At 37.6% G+C, this 20266-nt stretch overlaps 1 protein-coding gene across 6 annotated transcripts in view; it reads left to right on the top strand.

Annotated features, from left to right (window-relative positions):
* Nucleotides 1-20266, top strand: part of LOC122665379 (GATA transcription factor 26-like) — a 42936-nt gene that overhangs the window by 9410 nt on the left and 13260 nt on the right. For 2 of the 6 annotated variants that reach the window (XM_043861517.1, XM_043861519.1), the window contains exons 1-6: nt 10046-10184; nt 13688-14056; nt 14588-15023; nt 15656-15728; nt 15921-16024; nt 16395-16581. In XM_043861517.1, coding sequence (XP_043717452.1) covers nt 10145-10184; nt 13688-14056; nt 14588-15023; nt 15656-15728; nt 15921-16024; nt 16395-16581 — 1209 coding nt within the window. In that variant the 5' untranslated portion in view covers nt 10046-10144. Of the gene's footprint in view, nt 1-9673; nt 9807-10045; nt 10185-13687; nt 14057-14587; nt 15024-15655; nt 15729-15920; nt 16025-16394; nt 16582-16685; nt 16807-17957; nt 18437-20266 lie in introns of those variants that run through there. The other 4 variants (XM_043861515.1, XM_043861514.1, XM_043861516.1 and 1 more) reach the window with 4 other exon arrangements.

The following is a 20266-nucleotide window of genomic DNA, read 5'->3' as shown; positions in this document are numbered from 1 at the left end:
TACGTATTGAGATGGCCTAGCTACAAATTGCATAATTATTTATGGTATCTAATCCGTTTAATACCTATATTTTATTTTAACTTTCACATGGATGCCTCATGACTAGGATTGACTTGTACTGTGTAGGCTTTCATAATTCTGATTTTCCAAAACTCTGTTTTGCCACTTGCCAACTATGTCCAAGCTGAAATTTGATATGTGAGTAGGGATGTGAACAGATCGGATTCGGCTTGGTTAGTACTATATCTGCATCCGCATTCGATTAGCTTATGAACGGATTCGGATAGTGCTAAACGAATACGGACACGGATACAGATCGAATATTTTATCCGTTTACATGTAAATATAGTTTTTCGGATAGCTATAGCCTATCCGTATCCGCATCCATTTAGCTTTCGGACAGATTCAGATAGTGCTAAACGAATACGGACATGGATACGGAAACGGATTTCAGCTATTCATTTACATCCCTATATGTGAGTAGGAGATACCTTGGGGTTCTACTGTCCACAAAATTTTGGTTCTCAAATAAGTTACTGCATAACATTGCCGACACCCTAGCCAAGAAAGGCCTGTCTGTTGTGTGCAAGACAGTATGGCCTCAATCCACTCATTGGTTTTATCATCTCTGTAATGCTGAAGCCTCGGCTAGCACTCCCCCTTTTTTAAATAAAATTCCCTTTTACCCAAAAAAAAAAAAAAAAAAACAGAGATATCGTATGGTAGATATTTGGGCCTCCCACAACAACCTTCTTATGTCGGTTGCCGATGAAATAGGGTCGTATTTATTTATGGGAAAAGTTTTCATACACGGTTGTGTAAACCGTGTATGTGAGAAGGTCTCTCACAAAGAGTTAGAAAAGTCATAAATCCCTACCCATTAATTAATGTCTTGAAACACCCACCCTCTCACATACATGGTTTACACGACCGTATATGAAACCTTTCCCCTTTGTTTATTACCAAAAGGTCTGTCAACAATTACAATTCAATAATGAAACTTAAATATAACATGCATTTATATGCCCCCCCCCCCCCTCTTTCTTTCTTTCTTTCTTTCTTTTTGCAGAATGATAATAAGTGAAGCATAATGAAAGAGGAAAAAGAAAAACAATAGAGAATCGATAAAAGAATATAGGGAAGCAATTTTTTGTACGGGAGTGTGGCCTACGCCAGCACTCCCATGTGTCTATCTCTCTCCTCCTGGAAATAAGGGGGTAGAGGTGTCTTTTCACATGGGGAGGAGAGAGATAGACTCATGAGAGTGCTAACGTAGACCACACTTCTGAACAGAGATCTTTTTCCCAAGAATATATTACATTTATTATTTTGGTGATTCTAACATGTGTGTTGAGTGATGAAATGGCGAAGACTTCAATTTGATCCTTCCAACCCAAGGATCAAGACATCAAACACCTCCAAGCCAAGCAAAGCCAAATAGGTCACTAAGCAAGGAGCATTAATGGAACATCAAGTGACTTGTGGAGATCATCAAAAAGCTCAAGTGACAAGTAAACCAAGTGTCAAAACTCTTCATCAAGCATCAATGGAATTCAAGAGTTGAAGAGTAGCTTGAGTTTCTATTCTAGATTTTATTTTACATGATGTAATCATTTGTAATCCTAAGTTATAAGGTTCCCACTATCTAGATAGTTGGCCCTAAAGAATTAAATGATCAAATAGTCCAAATTGGATTAAAAGTAAAAACCCTCTCAAAATGGAACTTGACTTGACTTGCCCCTAAACCATAGAATGGAAAAGTATTTTTTTGGATAAGTCAAAAGTGGTATAGATTATCTTAGGATATGCTAAGGAAGAATTTCAAAAAATCGGATCAAGGCATCTATGAAAAGAGGAAACACATGGGGTCGACTTCTAGCCACAGAAGAACACTTCAAGTAGTTTTGTAATCCAACTCACACACATGGAAATGAAGGATTCATTCTTTTGCCCATGTATTACAATGTGCTATCAGTTTCAACTTTATTGAATCAATCTCATGTTTTATTATGAATCAATCCAATGGTCCATTTTGGGTCCAATTCCATTGATCTTTGTCCTTTATGGGCATCTGATAGCACATTGTAATACATGGAAAGGAGTGACCTACATATTGAATACGTACCTCCATGATTTATGGGTTAGAGTTTTTATTAAGGGAAATCTGATATCAAAGTACGGCAATACACCAAAAGCAGCTTCAAATATTTTCTTGGCATATGACAATATAGACCAAGTGAGAATGTTGGCTAATGTAACCCAATTCACACTTAAGCAAATGGCAATTGCAAGTGGTAGTTTACTATAATAACTCGTAACTCCCTAGATGGTAGGGAGTTCAAGAATCCAACCGTTAAAATATGAGCATAGTGACGTCTGTTTATCTTCTCAACTGTTGGGTGTATGGTTTGATTCTCAAGTATGATTCACGCCACCAGGCAACAATCTCTTGCCCTTAAATTTAATAATTATTTGGATAGAAAAGGAGGGGATGACCAAGTATCCTACCGAGGAGTAGGTCACAAGTAGCTTTAAGTAATTACAATTAGTGATTGGAATGATGGAATTCCTCATAAGATCTCCCTTTACCGATAACAATAGTAATAAATCAAATCACCTTCTCTAACCAAACAAATCCACAACATGATCCGCTGATACCGGCTTAGCATCCCTTAATCCACACTAGTTTCATGACTTTCATCCACCTTAAGTACTTTTTTGACTATATTAACTTAAAACAGTTAATCACCACATGGCAAACTACAATTCGTCGACGCCCTCTTAATTTACTACTAATTTTCTCTTAGTGGTGGACACTGGACACAAATCACGTACACCATTTGAAAGGTCCCCTACTTATTTGTCAAAGTGGGATCTATTACATTTTGTTAATTCCGATCCATTGCTTTCTCAACTTAAGAGCCTTTTAGTGTGTTAATTAGTTTAAGTTGGTGGACATTAGTGCATCAAAAGGGCAGTGGTGCCATTCCATTTCCATCAAGTCCTTCTCTATCAACAACTGTTAATGGGGTCAAGGCCCTCAGCTTAATTGGAAGTACTCTAATGTCTCATCCTTGAGGTCATGGGTTCATATAGAGTTCACCTACAAATCCATCTGTCATTAAAAAAAAAAAAAAAGAAATCTTAGTTTCAAATCTTAATACAATAATTATGATTATAGATGTGAATTAGGGTTATGGTTTCATGAATCGTGGCAGAACCTAATAGCCACCTTAAACTGGATAATCTTTCCATTAATTCATTATTAAAATAATAAACATGTCATTAGGTAGGCATCAAAGAGAATGAGGTCAAAAAAATGAAAGAGAGCATAGTGGAGGAAAAGATGTTTGGTCGGTGGTGGATTAATCGGAAAAGAGGCTTAGTTGGGAAGGATGGACAGAGTGATTACCACATGGAAAGGGTGGGGCAAGGGTATGGGGGAAAGATAAAGACCCCAGAAACTAGTTTTTCTATGCATTGCCATTCATTGAAAGGTCTTGAAAAAAGGGAAATTATTCTCTCAGGTTCTCTGTCCGTTATAGTTAGTGCCTCTAATAAGAGGGGGTGGATCCCACCCAGGCAGTGTGTTCAGATAGGGGATGAGGTGGTCATTTTTGACTCCCTATGAAAGGAACCGGACGAACTATATCAGGCAGGGAACCTGAGAGGATAAAGAGTGCTCAAAAAAATAACAAGCTCTGCCTCCCTCAAATGTTAAACTTTAGGAGGAAAGGTTTCTATGGGGAAGTGTGTACCTTGCACCGAAACATAAAAGGGGGAAAATGACTGCCTTGCCCCCATGAATGGTGGTAATGATCGTCTTGTTGATGCCTCCGTGTGTGCTGTACGTGTCACGCTCTCCCACCGAGAACTCTTCCCCTATACTTTACCCTTAGATTATTAAAGGAAACCAAAACCCTGAACTTGAAAAAACCTTTCAAAGCCCTCTTTATGAAAAGGAGAAAAACAATAAAACAAGATTAATAATTGGATGATGGTTATCTGACATGATTGGCCACATAACCAAGTCTTACGCCTTAGCTCTCATCAAGCTCCTCTCCAGAGAACCCAGAGCCCAGGGATTGGCCAGCCAGGAAGCATCCAACAGTTGGGCTGGGCTGGGCTATGCCACACACATCGCAATGGCTAACTGGTGAGTGCCAAGATGTGTGCGGCACAACCTAGCCGCTGGATGCCCCTTGGGCACTCTCTTGGTGTTGGGCTCCTTGGAGAGGAGCCGAATCCCCTTAGCTCTGTTACCATTTGTTAGGAGTAGAACTTACCCAAGTGGTAGTTGGGTATAACTCACCCTTAAAAGTTAGTTGTTAAGGAGAATATGTCTAAATTCTTATAAGCCTTTGTATCCAACTACTAACATCTGATGTGTGATTGATTGTTTTTGTGTGGAACCCCAACATGATTATGGTTGGATTTGCCATTTGATCTTCCATATAGCAGATTTAGGTGTGACTAGAGACACCCTTACCTAGTCTACCAATCAGGGAAACTTTTGCTTTACAATTTAAGCTCTTACAAAGAAAAGGTATAAAATAGCACATGATAATTCTTATTTGAGAAAAAAGAATGTTGCCTAGTCATGCGGCTCCTACGCTCAGACATAGGAGCATGCAAAATTATAACGTATTACCCCTGTGCATTTTCATTAGCCCCCACGTTGGTGTAGGATCACACAACCAAGCAGCGATCTCTTGCCCTTATTTTTTAACGCTATTTAAACTATCTACTTTCGATTCCAAATTCTTTTTCTACTGCTTTGGGTACTTCTCTCTCCCCTCCTAGTGAAAAGACCCCCTACCTCCTTGTCCCCCTCGTCTCCCATGTGCTTGTCGTCCGCTAGTTTACTTGGAGCGGCCAGCGTACTTATCCCTTCCCTATTAAGATACTATCTACAACTTAGTTCTATAATGTGAAAAGATTTAGTGAAAAGATTTAGAACTCAATTACCTTGTTTTATAAGTCATAGTTAGAGAACTCAATTAAAGGAATAACACTCCATACCGAGCAAGAAAATGGTGTAGCAGCACACGTAACAAGAAAAGATTAGGAACACCTTTTCTGTTTAAAAATATAATAAAAATCCTACTGTTAGGATCCAAACCTAGTGGTTAGATCTCTATTTGTTGTTATATAATCTTCTTTAGATGTACCAAATTAAGAATGGTTCCCCTCAGATTAGTATGTTTTCCACCAAGAACACCTCAAAACATTGAAATGGAAATGTCTGTTCTAATGATTTTTGAATTAGCTTAAGAGAAATAAAGCTACTTTGATCTAGACCCAAGGTCTTTATTATTTTGGAATAGAGACCCCAATGGACATAAATTTTATTTTTTAAATATCTACTTAGGAGAGTTTTATTATACTTTCCCTTTTCCTTTTCTTTTCTTTCACATGAAAAAGGATGAAAATGAAACATGACTTATGTAAGTTTTTGTTTGGTTGGCCCTAGTAGGAGTAAAGTGTGCATGAACCATAACAATTCATAGTGAAGGTTAGATTGGTATTTGGGTGGCTAATATGGCATTTTGAAGATACTTTTGTGAACTTTTGATCTTCTGTGATCTTTTTTCTACTTGGTGGGTTTGGCAAGCCCATTATGGGTCCCATCACCTAACCTTTTTTTGTTGGTCAATGTAAATTAATAAATATGTATATGCTTAATAAATATCACCTGAATCTGCTCTTCCCAAACATGACTTAATGGGTTGTTAAATTATATTATCTTTTAATCTGTTTGGAGTGATTCTGACCCATTTAGGTGCAAACCTTCTCTCCCTAGGGTTTCAAAACCATTGATTTATAAAAGGGGTTAGTTCTCTGTCCGGACGCATAGCATATACTAGGAAAATTATCTCCTCCAGTTCCTGTCCGGCCTAGTTCCTCAGTCCCTCTAATAAGGGGGGGTGAACCCCACCCGGGCAGGGGTAAGGTGGTCATTGCACCAGTCCTTGTTAAAGGGACCGGGCATGGAACTAGAGGGGATAAGGATCTGCATATACTATTGCCTCCCCGTGTCTATCTCTCTCCTCCTATAATGGTTCTTTATCCTCTCAGATTCCCTTCCTAATACAGTTCGTACGATTTCTCTCATAGGGGGCAGAAATGATCACCTTATCCTCTACCCGAACATACTACCCGGGTGGGGTCCACCCCGCTCTTATAGAGGCACTAGGGAACTATACCGGACAGGAACCTGAGAGGATAATTTTCCTCCTAGAATAGAAGGCAGTTATGCCTTTCACAATAGGGAGGAAAGAGAGATGAGAAAAGGGAATCACTTTGTGCGGATTTTTTTACATGCCCCTCACAAATCATTGGGACCCACACTATCTCTCTTCCATAAATAAATAAATAATAATAATAATAATAAAAAAAAACTCCAATTTGACTGTTCAAAACCCTTCGGACCTATTGATGCAAAACTGTAGACAAGCATCGAAGAAAACCCTCTCCCAAAAACCATACACATGTTCCTAAAGAACTCTAAAATCCCAAGCTTCAATGGCATTCAATTTTGATATAACATTGAAGGGTCAGTGTTCTCTGTGTGCATATGCGGAGGCCAATAAGAACTCGTGCGTTGGCATCATGGGGGTAGAACGATCATTTTGTCTCCCTCTGTATCGATATAGGCGGTACACTGCCCCACAAAAAACTTTCTTCCAACAATGAAAAAGATTGCGATCTGTCCCATTTAAAAAAAATTTGCCTTGGAAAACCTTCCCTATTGGCTACCTTATGGGGGTAGAGAAATAAGCATGAGTCATGAATCATGATGAGATGTGGGACCAGTTCAGCTGATGTGATCCAATCAATGGTTCAGATCATTTTTGGAGAAATCTAAACACCAATGAGAAACCTACACTTGTTAGTGGTTCAATTGCTTGTGCTTTTGGTTCAGGCCCTCGTGCCTCCCACCTGCTTAAGGCTACAAAGTTATGAAGAATTCAAGATTGGTGTCACGGGTTCCGTCCCATTCCCAACTAAAGTCAGCAGTCTAAGAAGGTATAAGAAGAAAAGATAGGGGTATATCTGGTATAAAAGGAAAGCATCTCCGTAAATTCAGGAAAGTTTTCTATTTCCTTCATTCGGTGGTTTAAAAATTAAAACAAAATTCCTCCAAATTATTGCCGGCGGCATGCCTGAAATTCCTCAAAGCTCAATTACCAAAATACCCCCATTCAATTCTCAAAATGACGATAAACACAATACGATGAAGTCCAAGGAATTCTTTTCTTTGGAGCCCTTGGATGGGCAAAGAAGCATTTAAATGACCAAAATGTCCTCCACCTTTGTTTAAGAGTAGTGTAACACTTGAATTGACAATTCTATTTCCTTCTATCCACAAAAGGACATAAAAAACTAGGGTTATAGACCTTAGAAGTAGGGCTGTAAACGGATCAGATTTGGCTCGGATAGTGCTATATCTGCATCCGCATCCGCATCCAATTAGCTATCAGACGAATTCAGATAGTGCTAAACGAATACAGACACGGATACGGATCGGATATTTTATCTGTTTACATGTAAATATAGCTTTTCGGATAACTATAGCCTATCCGTATCCGCATCCATTTAGCTTTCGAACGGATACGGACACGAATACATAAACGAATTTTGACTATTCATTTACACCCTTACTTAGAAGGGAACCTCCATTGACTAGGAAACTACCATGTTTGATTTGTATTTTAGATCCTTAAATCTAAATGTATTTTTGAGAAATATTAATGTTTGTAGGGCCCAGTAGTACCTTATCAATCAATGCTAATTATATTGATGTGTTTTAACTTGTATAGGTAAAAAAAAATTGATTTATTGGAGATTTCTACCCTAAGATGGATTTTCTGTTTTTTTTTAAGGCTTAAGAAAAATATATTATATTTAACTCTCACCGCCTTGTCCTTCCTAAACCCCTTCCCCAATGAAGTAGAAGAGTCGATTCCATAACCTCCAGGGATCTTTGCTTTTGAATTGACAAGGGTACCATCAATTGCACTCTTCGATTGTCTATCATATTGTAAGAGGAAAATGATCAACTATTCGATTTGAATCTCTAAGTCTCAAAATAAAATAAGGGTAAGAGATCTACACGTTGCTCGTATGTATTAACGTCTTTTATATCAAGCTAATAAGCACACAAGAGCGGATGTCTCTTGATATGTGTACAATGAAATTACAAGACCAAGAAAGAGAGACCATCAATAAGTGTCAGAGAGGAGAAAAAGTATGATAAAACATATATTACTAGTAATATGTATATCATTTTTCATAAAATGAAATAAGCAGATCATTATATAATTCCTCAATTTTGTGGTGATGGGTTGTTCTTATTTTTCTTAACAAGTAAGCAAGCTCCATTAATCAGCCTAGGGCATACAAGATCAGCATAACGCCATATCTAATCGTCATCATTATCTCCCCTTATTTGATTAATGGTCAAAATTACTCTTCGTTATCCTCGTACCCATTCCACCGCCATCAAATACCCTGCGATGACGAAGGGATTCTAATTATGATTTATGGGATGGGTTGTTGGTGCAGGGTCATAATTGGTATTTCAAAAGAAAATGGAAATAAGGGTAGTTCTATAACTTCACCTTTTTGTGGCTGTCCATTCTTAGGGAATATAAAAAAAAAACTGAAAATTGGTCATTGGTTGTACGGGAAATTGGGGTTTTCTTCCTGCCCTGTTAAAGACGGCTCCTTTTTTTTTCTTTTCAATTTTCTTTTCAAACAGAAAATTAAGAAATGGTCGACGAAAGCCAAGCAGTTATGAGTTTTGTGGGACCCACCTAGGTGGTCTGACTAGGTATATACATATAATATACACTTACATTTTTAAAAAACAAAATAGTAATTTAAATCTTATAGGGAATTCAACTAAATGGACATGAGCAGCATAGGAGTTGGTACAGCAGAGCATCATGGGTAGCTAAATTAAAATATGATTAACTGATTGAAAGAGAGTCAGTGTATCAGAGGGTCAGAAATCCTTGGAGATGAATAAATTTTGGGCCTAGTTGATTATCTAAAGAGTGGCCCACATGATGATTGACATGATCAGGAACAGTATGATCCCTGGTCTAATTGTCTACCTACAAGAGGCCCCACAAGATCAAAGGTATTGATCATTGATGCATAGGGATTGATGTATCTGTGATGCAGAGTATCATCAGTTTGCTCAATTGCTTTACTGTTTCATCTATACATATAAAAAAAACACACTTTCAGCTGGATTCACAAAAAAATAATAATAATAATAATAAAACTCCAACAATTAAAAAGATATAATGAAAAAATAAAAAATTCTCCTCCTCCCCCACCCCAAACATCACAGTCAGGTACAGAAGATTTAGTTTTTTTTTTATTCCTTCCTTCAGGCTTCATAGTTCAATTTGCCTTCAGAAATAAATGAATGAATTTTTCCTTCATTGTTTCTTCTTTGTTGTATCTACTTTAGCTTTGTTTTTATATTTTTTTTGTCAATTTTTACATTTTTTTGGGGAGTTTTGAAAACAAAAGCAGAAAAGTCCAGAGTCAACATGATATATGTAATAGCATACCTCTACCCTTACTCAATTATAATATTAAGAGAAAAATGATATATATATATTTTTTTTATGAAAAGGATAAAAATTGAAAGATTTCCATAACATCAAAATAAAGCAATGAAAGCTGAACATTTACTCTATATACAATAGAGAACAACAAGAAGAGGTCATAGAAACAGCCTTCATTTCACCTTCCTTTCTCCACCTTTAATAGGATTCCCTTTAAGGGTCTTTTCTCTTTCATTAGATTTTTACAGATTCCCCTGCTAGACACCCATTTCAATCCTTCTGATTTTTCGTTGATTCTGCCATTTTTATGTGATTTTCCTGGGTCTGAAAGGCATACTTTTTTTTAGTTCAATGGGTTTTTGGTTTCTTCTGCAAACTCTACTTGGGTTTTAGCAGAAAGGCTTCCAGACCCAGTAATTTTTGCTTAAGGGGGTTGAAGAGAATTAGCTATTTTTTCCCCCATTTTATTCTGATTTTTTGGCAAGAAAATCAGTGTTTTTTTCCTCCATTTTTTGGTTTTTTGAATCTTTGTTTGGAGATAAGGTGGGGAGAGAGGCATGGGTAAGCAAGGACCTTGCTACCACTGTGGCGTTACAAGTGAGTCTATGTTCGTTTTCGGATGGATATATTTTTTTACTGAATATTTAAGAAAATATGGGATTCTCTTCTCTTTTTTTTTCATTCCTAAGTGGACTTTGTGAATTTGGATCAATAAGTAATTCTATGGAAGAACAGGCCAACATCCTAGTATATTTCAATGAGAACTGGTTCGAACAAGAAAAGGATATGTGGAAATATGTGGTTTTTGTTTTAGTCTTAATTAATTTCCATTCTTAACTTTATTGAATGGGAAGAATCTTATCGAAAGCCTTTTGTTTCTTTTTGAATGCTTATACTTGTATGAATTTGTGTGTAGAATTGATTTTGCTCTCCTTTCTCTTTTTTTTTTCCCAGTCCTTTGGTGTGTCTATGTTCTTCTGAACTTCTAGTCCCTTCTTGCATTTGTGCTAGTAATATTTCAGACTACAGTGAAAATGGTGGTTATCTATCTTTTGATTCTCCCCTGCTCAGATGGGTGTTTTTTGCTCAAACGAGAGCTATAGAGTCATGCCATCTATTCTGTTAGATTTTCTTTTGCTAATTCTCTGTGGTTCCTAGAGGTCAAATTTGATTGTTCTTTTGGAACAAATGTACTTTGGTGAACCTATGTTTGAAATCCTTTACTGCTTCTAAAAGAATTCTTCTGAGTATTCTCCTGAGTTTCATGCTCTTCTGGCCTCTGGTAGAGCTGGTACACTCAGTGATGACTTCTGAACATCCACATTCATTTTCCTCCTAAATCATTTTGGCTGTTCTATCTATTTTCTGAAATAGATAAATTCAGTGATTTCTTAAATCATTTAATAACCATCCACTTCATTGTACCAAACATGTTCTCTACCTGAAGAACCCCCCCCCCCCTCTCTTCTATCCATTCAATTATTTTAGAGCTAACTATTAAGTGCATATAGCAGCGAATGTCATTGCCTGTAATTTTTCTCTTAGAAAAGAAGCCTGTTATTTGTGGTTTGCTAGACTTGTCCTCCCAAAATGCCTTTCTTGGAGACTCTGTTCATTACAATAAGAATTTTCAGTTAGTGTTCTTCAATGCCAATAAAATTATATTCAGTATATCATTTGAACTGGTTAAGGTCCAAATAGGAAGATTCAGGCTCAGATGAATTTGGAAGGATGAAGATTTTTTTGGTGGTTTCTCAGTTCTCCCATTTTTGCTAAAAACTGGGAAATATTGCTGTTGAAGTGATGCACACCTGAATCAATAGGACAGCTGGCACTATCATCGTTACAATGCAAATTCATTCAGGATAAGCTTTCAGCCCAAATGATCTTGCTTTGGCATCAACCTTGTGGTTGACTCAGAGCCCCCATTGTTCTGGTTTCATCTGTGAATTGTACCACTGCATCCCAAGTACTTGCTATTAGTTCCTTGATGTTCCATAACTTGTTCTGCTGTAGTTCTTTCTTTGTTTAATGTGCTGAACTCTCGAGAATGGATCTTCACCTTGTCTTCTTATTTAAACTTTTCATTGAGGGGTTTATTTCATTCAGGCCTCATTCCTTAGCTTCTGAACATCTTTTTCAACAATCTGATATCGCTTAATTGCTGCATTTTCTCTCTTCATCCTTAGCTGCAATGGTTGGGGATCAGTGCAATTGTTTACTGTTGAGTGTTGATTTTAGGAAACTTAAGAAGTGTAGGGGTACTATTTTTCTAAACACAAAGAGAGGTGTTTCTCAATACAAGTATGGAGCTATAAGTGCATAGACATTGTCCCAAGCTACTGAAAGTAACCTCACATGCCTGGATAGTGTTCACCACATTTTCTCTTCTCATTATGTGCTGTACATGATGAGCATAGGCACAGGTGGAGTGTTCAATTCATGAAACTAAAAAAGGTAAAACGACACATGAAAAAGAGGTGTATATTGATAAAAGTGTAGGGTTTATAGTTTCAAAAAAGAAGGGAAATTACCATAATATCTATTGAAAATAACCTCAAATGCTTAGATGGTACTGTACTTCATATGTGGTCTCTCTACTGAGAAGAGTACAACTTAAGAGTTCATTATGATGAAATTAAAGAAAAAGGGGAAGGAGGTGTGGGACGTGAGAAGAACTGAATCAAATGTACACGTCTTTGACATAGGGGCTTCACCAAATACTGATGCATCAGTGTGAGCAAACTGCTGCATTTCTGAATTTCACTCTAATGAGGAAATCCCTCCTGAAATCAGTCTGCTTCTCGAGTCCTTTTTTATTTCCTTCTCCATTTGAGACGCTCCCCTTGAGACCTCTCAAGCTTGTTAGTGACAGGTGGGATAGACAGTTCTCTTGTCTTAATCTCAATAAAGCAATCAGACATCTTCAATTTCTTCTTTTTCACCAAGTCAATTATTTGCAAGGGGATTTACAGTCTGTGTTTAAATTGGTTTGGCTTGCCAACTCTTCACTACATGGATTGTAACCGAAGTTACATGCAATGCTGTTGTTCAGATCATCATCTTAGTCAATTTAAACTTTTGTACCTGAAGCATATGCCAATGTGAATGTACAGTTAGTTGTCATTCTGTCAACCTATACATGGCCCAATAAATAACCTCAACTGGAACCCTTATGCATGGCTTGAGAACTTGTAGCTGTTCTATTTCAAATTTCTAGTGCTTGGTTTATGCTGTCATCATGTGCTGTTAACTTATTTAATTTTCATTAAGGATGAATGATGAATGCAATGCAATTTTACAAGGATTGGATGTTAGAAAAAATTGTTTGAAGATTTTGACTTCTTAAAGGATCAGAGTAACTTGGTTTTGCAGTTTAGAAACCTAGGGTTCCTCTAGACTTTCAAGCTGTTCCTGCCCACTTGTCAGGTGCTAGATGGGGCCATGTGGCATGAAATATCCTATATATGGGCTTTTATAGCATATAGTTGCTACAGTTCTGGTCATGGTATTTAATGGAAAGACGAATTTGAAGATTGTATGCTGTGCAATGGCATTTGTACATTATTCAGTTTTGCAACAGAGAAATAGATATCCATAAGTGCTTTATTCGAGTTACTAGTCGTCATGTGATAGTTAGTACACTCTTTGTGGGCCTTCATAGCATTGCATGTGCAACAGCCCTGGCCATGCTATGCAATAGAGACATTCTTTAAGAACTTGGATGTTCAGTGGTGTGCATCAGTGCATGTAGTCTTTAGTCATGGAATCATTGTTTTTCTCTCAAATTGCTTGCAAATCAAATTTCAAGCATGTCCACGGAAGTTTGCTTTCTTGATTTACAGCTCTGGTAATATTGCTGTAAAGAAGCTATTTGTGTGTTATGTTGTTAAAAATTGGAATCGCAGTAAGATGACATTGCAATTATTCTTGAACTTGGAAATGAAGCTATTGTGAGTTATGTAATATTTGCTTTCAGACTTGGATGGGAGGGCTCAGTTCTTTTTTGTTCTTCTATATTAATCCACTCTACTCATTTAGTATTCTTGATCCAATTTTATTTTTTTTAATTCATTCCTGACAATCAGATAATGCAACAGGCACCCCTCTTTGGCGCAATGGACCACCAGAGAAGCCAGTACTGTGCAATGCATGTGGTTCTCGATGGAGAACGAAGGGAACACTTGCAAACTACACCCCATTACATGCCCGAATAGAAACTGATGATCTTGAAGAGTACAAAGTTCCAAAAGTGAAAAGCATATCCTTTAAGGCTAAAGATGTGAGATTAGAAAAAAGAAAACAGATTCATGATAATGTGGTAGTGGAAGGCGAAGCTCCAGAATGTGACCAGAACTTCCTGAAGGTTCTGGAGGATGATGTGAGTAATAGATCAAGTTCAGGATCAGCGATATCATACTCTGAAAGCTGTGCCCAGTTTGGTGGTACAGATGCAAATGAATTAACAGGTTGGACTGTCCTTCAAGTTTTGTGGGTCCTTAGCTAATATACTTATTTCATAATGTTGAGATTCATTCAGATTCTTAGGCAGAAGTTTTAAAGGATATAAGTCATTAGGTGCATAATTGTTCAGTGTGCCTTCATTGCTTACAATGGACTTCATTATTGGAGGGGAGAATTGGATGAACAGCCCCCTGTCGTAAATGAAACAAAAGATTGATATCCTATCTGGAGTGGAAATTAACCAACGAGAACACATGAAATCAAAATTTGTTTCATTCACTTTCTTTCAGGCAAAGCCACTGTGTTTCACTGCTCCCTGAATGAAAATTTCACTTTTCGACATGGGTCTCCCCTTTAGTGGCACTCATTTAACCAAGTAATAATCAATTGGTTTATTTGACAGAACAACTTTTTTGAAGGATTCTAATTCGTATAGAAACTATAGCAAAGATCTCATGCTCAGGTTTTATCGCATTGTGTATAAACACTTTGCTCAAGTACATCTACCCACTTTAATCCAATTAAATCTTTTTCAGGACCAGCCCAATCAACTGTGTGGGATTCACTGGTGCCATCAAGAAAGAGGACTTGCGTGAGTCGCCCCAAGCCATCTCCAGTTGAAAAACTTACAAAAGACCTATGCTCTATTTTACATGAGCAGCAGGCTTCATCTAACTTCTCTGGATCTTCGGAAGAGGACTTAATTTTCGAAAGTGACACCCCAATGGTCTCTGTAGAGATAGGACATGGAGGTGTTCTCATCAAGCACCCAGGTTTGGCAGCTCGAGAGGAGGAATCTGAGGCCAGCTCTCTTTCAGTAGATAACAAACCGAACCCAATAAGTGATGCTTATTCGGGTTCTGCGTCTCTTCCTGTACATAATGATGATAGAGGCACAATTTTTCTAAGCATCAGCAATGAGAAAACAAAGCGGTCCACTGGACAAGGGATACAACTAGAGCATACCAAAAGGTACTTACTGGTCATTGTGTACTGATTAAATCATTTTAGTTTTCCAGCAACAGTGGAGAATCGAGTACAGGTGTGTTGCATGGGCCCAGATGCTTACCTGCTATGCCCGAGTAGAATAAGGCCCCAATTTGACTAGGTTTATTCATATGCTCATAGATGGATTAAGAATTGCAAAATGCTTAGGCACAAGCTGTAAACATCTAGTTACTGCTCTTGGATATTTGAACGAATGAGAAGGGTACATATGGAACTTAGTACAAAGGTTAGGGACAGTTTAATATTCAAAGATATTTTGTTGAGAAATAGAAGGTATTGTTTTCTATTTTGAATATAGTTTTAAAAGAAAATCACATGCTTTATTTCAACTCCCACAAAAGCCAGAAGTTGAAAATACCTAAGAAGAAGCTGTTTGAAATAGATGAATCTTGACCAAAAATTTCAGCTTATTTAAACAGCAAACCCAATTTTTTTGTTAATTTTTTGCGTTTGACATCACTGGATGCAACATCAAAGCTGTTATGGGATTTCGTTTTAGCTATAAACCTCATAAGCGCATATAATAGGAGGAGCCCGATGCTAAGCCTTCTTATGAACTTACTTCTAGTATTAATTGGGTATCTTTGACATTGCAGGGACAAATCCCTCTTTGAGAGATTACAACTTCTACAAAGTCGCAACTCACCCCTCAGATCCTTAGATCTAAAAGTAAGATTTTGCTTCTAAACTTTTTGTACAATTGTATGAAGAAGCTTTCGTTCAGGCTAGATGTTCTGCATCTAACAATTCCATTCAGTGGATATTTTATGGAAACCAATTGTTGAAACAGGAATTGCTAGTATGCCATTTTATCTTGAGTTGTTCTTTAACTCACATGATTGCAGTCCATGTTTGGAGTAGGAAGTTGTTAGCTTTGAGGAGTTTATGGGTCATTTGACTCATGAAGAACAAGAGCGATTGATGAAGTATCTACCTTCTTCGGATACTGCCGGACTTCCTGATAGGTTAGCAACCTTGATAAAATCTTTGTTATGGTTATGATGGTGCAAAAAAGAAATGAATACATGATTTGACATGGTTGCGCTAGACCATAATCAGTATTTTTTGTTAAGACTGTAAGAAACAGTTTATCACTTCTTCTGTATTTACTGAAGGAATATTTCTGTAATTTTACACATTAAAATACCAAACTGAATACTGATTGATTACTTATTTCTGTTGCTTTCTGGTCATTTTTCTAATTTATGTTGTTTTCCTTGAGTTTTGTACAAGAACAACCTTCCATACTGTGATCTTATATGTGCATTATAAATTTAAACATGCCCGGTTTATTCTTTGAAACTAATTTTGTGTATCATGTTATAACGTGTACAGCCTCAAAAGCATGTTTGATAGCCCTCAATTCACGGAGAATGTATCTTCCTTCCAGCAATTGCTTGCAGAGGGGGTCTTTGACCTCTCCTTTTCAGGAGTGAACACTGAAGACTGTAAAACTCTAAAGAGGCTTGTGTTAGTCAATTTGGCAAAGTCGAAATGGGTAGAACAGCGTAATCTGCTCAAGGTATTACTCTATGATATCATATCCATGATGTTAGTTTAATTTGGTTTATATGAAAAGTATTTTTTCTACTTATTTTCTTTCTTTTTTATTTTTTTTGGCTCTAGGATGTTAAAGGTAAAAAGGAAACAGAAGATAAGGGAGAGAGAAACGGCATCAGTCTCCCTGGATCAAAAGATTTTTTACCTGGCAAAAGACCACGAGATGGCCAAAATCATGACTTTTCAGGTTATACATTTCCCAGTTTACCAAATTTGTATTTTTTATACCTTTTGTGAACTCATTTTTATACAAACTCTTTGCATTTCTTCACACAATCATATAGCTGCAATCATTACAAGGTCAAATCTCTCAGACTATTTTGTCTTCTTTTGGATACTGTATTACAGTACCTTTCATATTATTAGCTTAAGATTTACATTGATATGACTAGGCTTGTGTAGTGTGTTTTTCTTGTTTGTTTCTACTTTTATGAAATATGTAAACGTTGCCTACAACCTCATTTCTCTAAGTGGACATACTGATATATTATTCAAATTGTTCAATCAGCAGTCCCTTTATGGGACTGGATATAAGCCCCTAAGCAAACCAACCATAACATCTTGAACTTTGTTTGACGGGGACATAGGTTGGATGGGAAAGTGCTGATGTGGCACTTCATAATCCCACCCCAACCTTGTTTGTTTAACCTGGGTGGTGAACATACAAGAGCTCAGGGAACAGCGTTAAATCTTTGTCTGCTGACATGGCACTTGAAAATCCTACAAAAAACGAAGGACATTGGTTACTGTTCATGCAAAAAGTAAAAGTCCCACCCTTGTTCCCCGACCCACTACACTGTGGGACTGGACCAGTCCCACAACATTCCCACCCCATCCTCCCCATCAAACAAAGGGGGCCTAGGGAAAACTTGAGCCAGCTGAAAGGATCAAAGTTAACAGTTTCCATGACTATCAAAAAAGAAAGGGAATAAAGGTTAACAGTCAGGGAGACAATCTTTTGCCGTCCACTGTAGTTCGAAGTTTCTGAAATCTAAATGTTTTGTCATCAAATTTATCTGCAGCTATTGAGTCAAGGACTTGACAACAAGAATGCAATCCAACTATCCTTTGCATGGGTTGTGAGGAAAATACATCTAGTCTTGCTGTGAGATATAAAATTTAAAGGATTATTATGACCCTGTGGGAATAGAAGAATTTAAAAGCTTCAGAAAATTAAACCCTTTAAAATCCTTGGACATTTATACTTGCATGCTTGGATCCGACAAGCCTATGAATAAAAAATAAAAATGATCTCCTGTAAATTATAAAGCAACTGTTGCTATAACCTTGCATGTACTCCGTAAAGTAATTTTTTAACAAATATCTTGTATATTTCAGAACCAAAAGCCACTATGAAAAGCCCCAAGAGGGGGGTAACAAAGGCTGGCTATGATACAAAGGACCCAATCAACAATGATGGCTATTGCTTCAGTCCAAGAAGCTTATTTACTTTCTCTAATGATGGGAACTCTCTCATGTTGGATTCTTTTCAGTTCACTGATGACAGTTCTGATCAAGATTTACTATTGGACATTCCATCCAATGGTGCTTTTCCTCAGGCAGAGCTTCTATCCACATCAAGTTTCAGCACTCAAAAGGCAAGCACTTGCAGTGTTGTACACCCAAATGTTATCCATCCATGACATTGCATATTCATATCTTATTTTTTGAATAACGAGAGCGTATGTAGATACACTTCTGCTGGACCTGGAGAGAGCATCCATGGTCAGTGCTTTTTGCATACTACAATGGAGGAGTATATGTAAATGCAGTTTCAGGGTTGTTTTTTTTCTTACCTCCCACACCCCCCCCCCTTCCCACCACATTCCTATCAATATCTTCATCTGTTGATACTTTTGGAACATAAAGCGATGGAGGTGTGTGGGTCTTTCTCTCTTTTTCCTTTTTTTTTTTTTCCTTCCTTCTTGTTTTCTGTATAGGCTGACAGAAGTTTGTAATATATTGCTTAGCATTGCAATGGATGTTTTGTCTAGAGCTTGAGGAGATGAGTTCAACATGTACTTATTTTAGTAAATTACCTTGCAAATAAACTTTGAGATAGGATTTAATAGCTCGCTTTTTTAATAGTGTGAAGGAATTTTGGGCATTTAAAATAATATCTTAGATCATTTTTCTTTGAAAAGGTTCTCCAATTTTTTTAAGATGATTCCTTAAGAATGGGAATGCCACCAAAAAGGCATGGCTGCTGAAGTTAAACTGCCAAGTTAGAGGCCACAATCACATCTTTTCAGGGATTCCATGTCAAGTTGCTACTACAGGTCAAGGAAAAAATAGATATACTGGTACTCATTCAATTTGGTGGGAGTTAAAACCTGAAGGAATCTGTCTTGTTAGCCACAAGAGAACATTGCTGGTTGTGGATCAGTGGCTTCTTGCCTACGTTTGGAGTTGTGGTCTTCAATGTTATCTCTTGAGGTTGTTGTCTTAGCCACCTTACTCTTAGCTACATTGCTATGTCCCTCTTTGGAACATTGTGTCTCATGGAACAATTACTTGTTTGAAATAAAACTTGACTTGTCAGCTTTGGAGTTTGCCTGATTCCCCATATATTCCTCGACTCAGGATGATACTTGGTGTTTCAAAAGATCCCTCAAACAATTACTTGTTTGAATGCTACAGACTTCAAGAAGGCTTTCCTGATCCTGTCTACCTCTATTTAACTTGAACCAAAAACCCTTTAGACTACCAACTCATCCTGGCGTGTTGCAGTTAAAGAATTCAGAAGTGCATCTCAACCATTTCCAAGGGTAGTTTCAGTCATTCAAGCCTTCAACTCATCTTCTTTTCACATTTAAGGAGGTTTTCTTATGTTCTCAACTCAAGTTCCTACAACTGCACTTACTAGAGGCTTTGGAAAGAACCAGCAGTCTCTGCTCCTGAACTAAAGATGGCTAGTTATGGGACCATCAGACATTCATCTATCTCTCCAAGTTCTGCCACCATGGCACATACTGAAATGCAGGCAGGCTCATCACTCAAGCAACAGCAAGGATTATGGTTCCTCCAGAAGTTGGGAATTCCTTCGAGCCCAAAGGCTACAGCAATGAGAATCATCAGAAACTTGGGCAATTTTTGGCCATATTACACTCAACTTGTATGGATGATTCTCCATTAGAACCTTGCACCCAGCCATCTTCTATCATTGAATCCTCTGGAGGTGATATTACCTGTTGAGGGCTATGCCCAATAGTGATCCTCCTCAAAAATCATCAAAAAATTGCTTGATCTTCCAGTGGTAACCATTTTAGCTGTGGTTGGGCTCATCCTCACCCATAATGCAGTTCACTCCCGTGTGTCACTTTCCATGGTGGGAATACCTTGTTCTTCTCCATGCAGACTTTCAAGTAACTGGTGATCATTTTGCGAATGAGGTTTCCGCAGCTGGGGAATAGGTGCCATTGATGCACAAGAAAACCCAGTACTTGCTATTATCACGCCATGCTTGGTTAATAATTAACTCTATCACTAATTTTTCTGGTGGTGATGACCTTTGTTACTTCTGCCAACTCATGTTAAGGGCTAATATATCCGGTGATCCTCCATAAAATCGTCAACAAACAACTAGTTCTAGCATTGCTAGATATTGTAACTGCAGTTAAGCTCATCATAACCTGCTGTCAGTCTCA

The sequence above is a fragment of the Telopea speciosissima genome, chromosome 6, assembly GCF_018873765.1.
Source record: "Telopea speciosissima isolate NSW1024214 ecotype Mountain lineage chromosome 6, Tspe_v1, whole genome shotgun sequence".
In the NCBI taxonomy this organism is placed as follows: domain Eukaryota; kingdom Viridiplantae; phylum Streptophyta; class Magnoliopsida; order Proteales; family Proteaceae; genus Telopea; species Telopea speciosissima.
The sequence above is the reverse complement of the archived record's forward strand: the minus strand, read 5'-3'. Positions and strand labels throughout refer to the sequence as shown.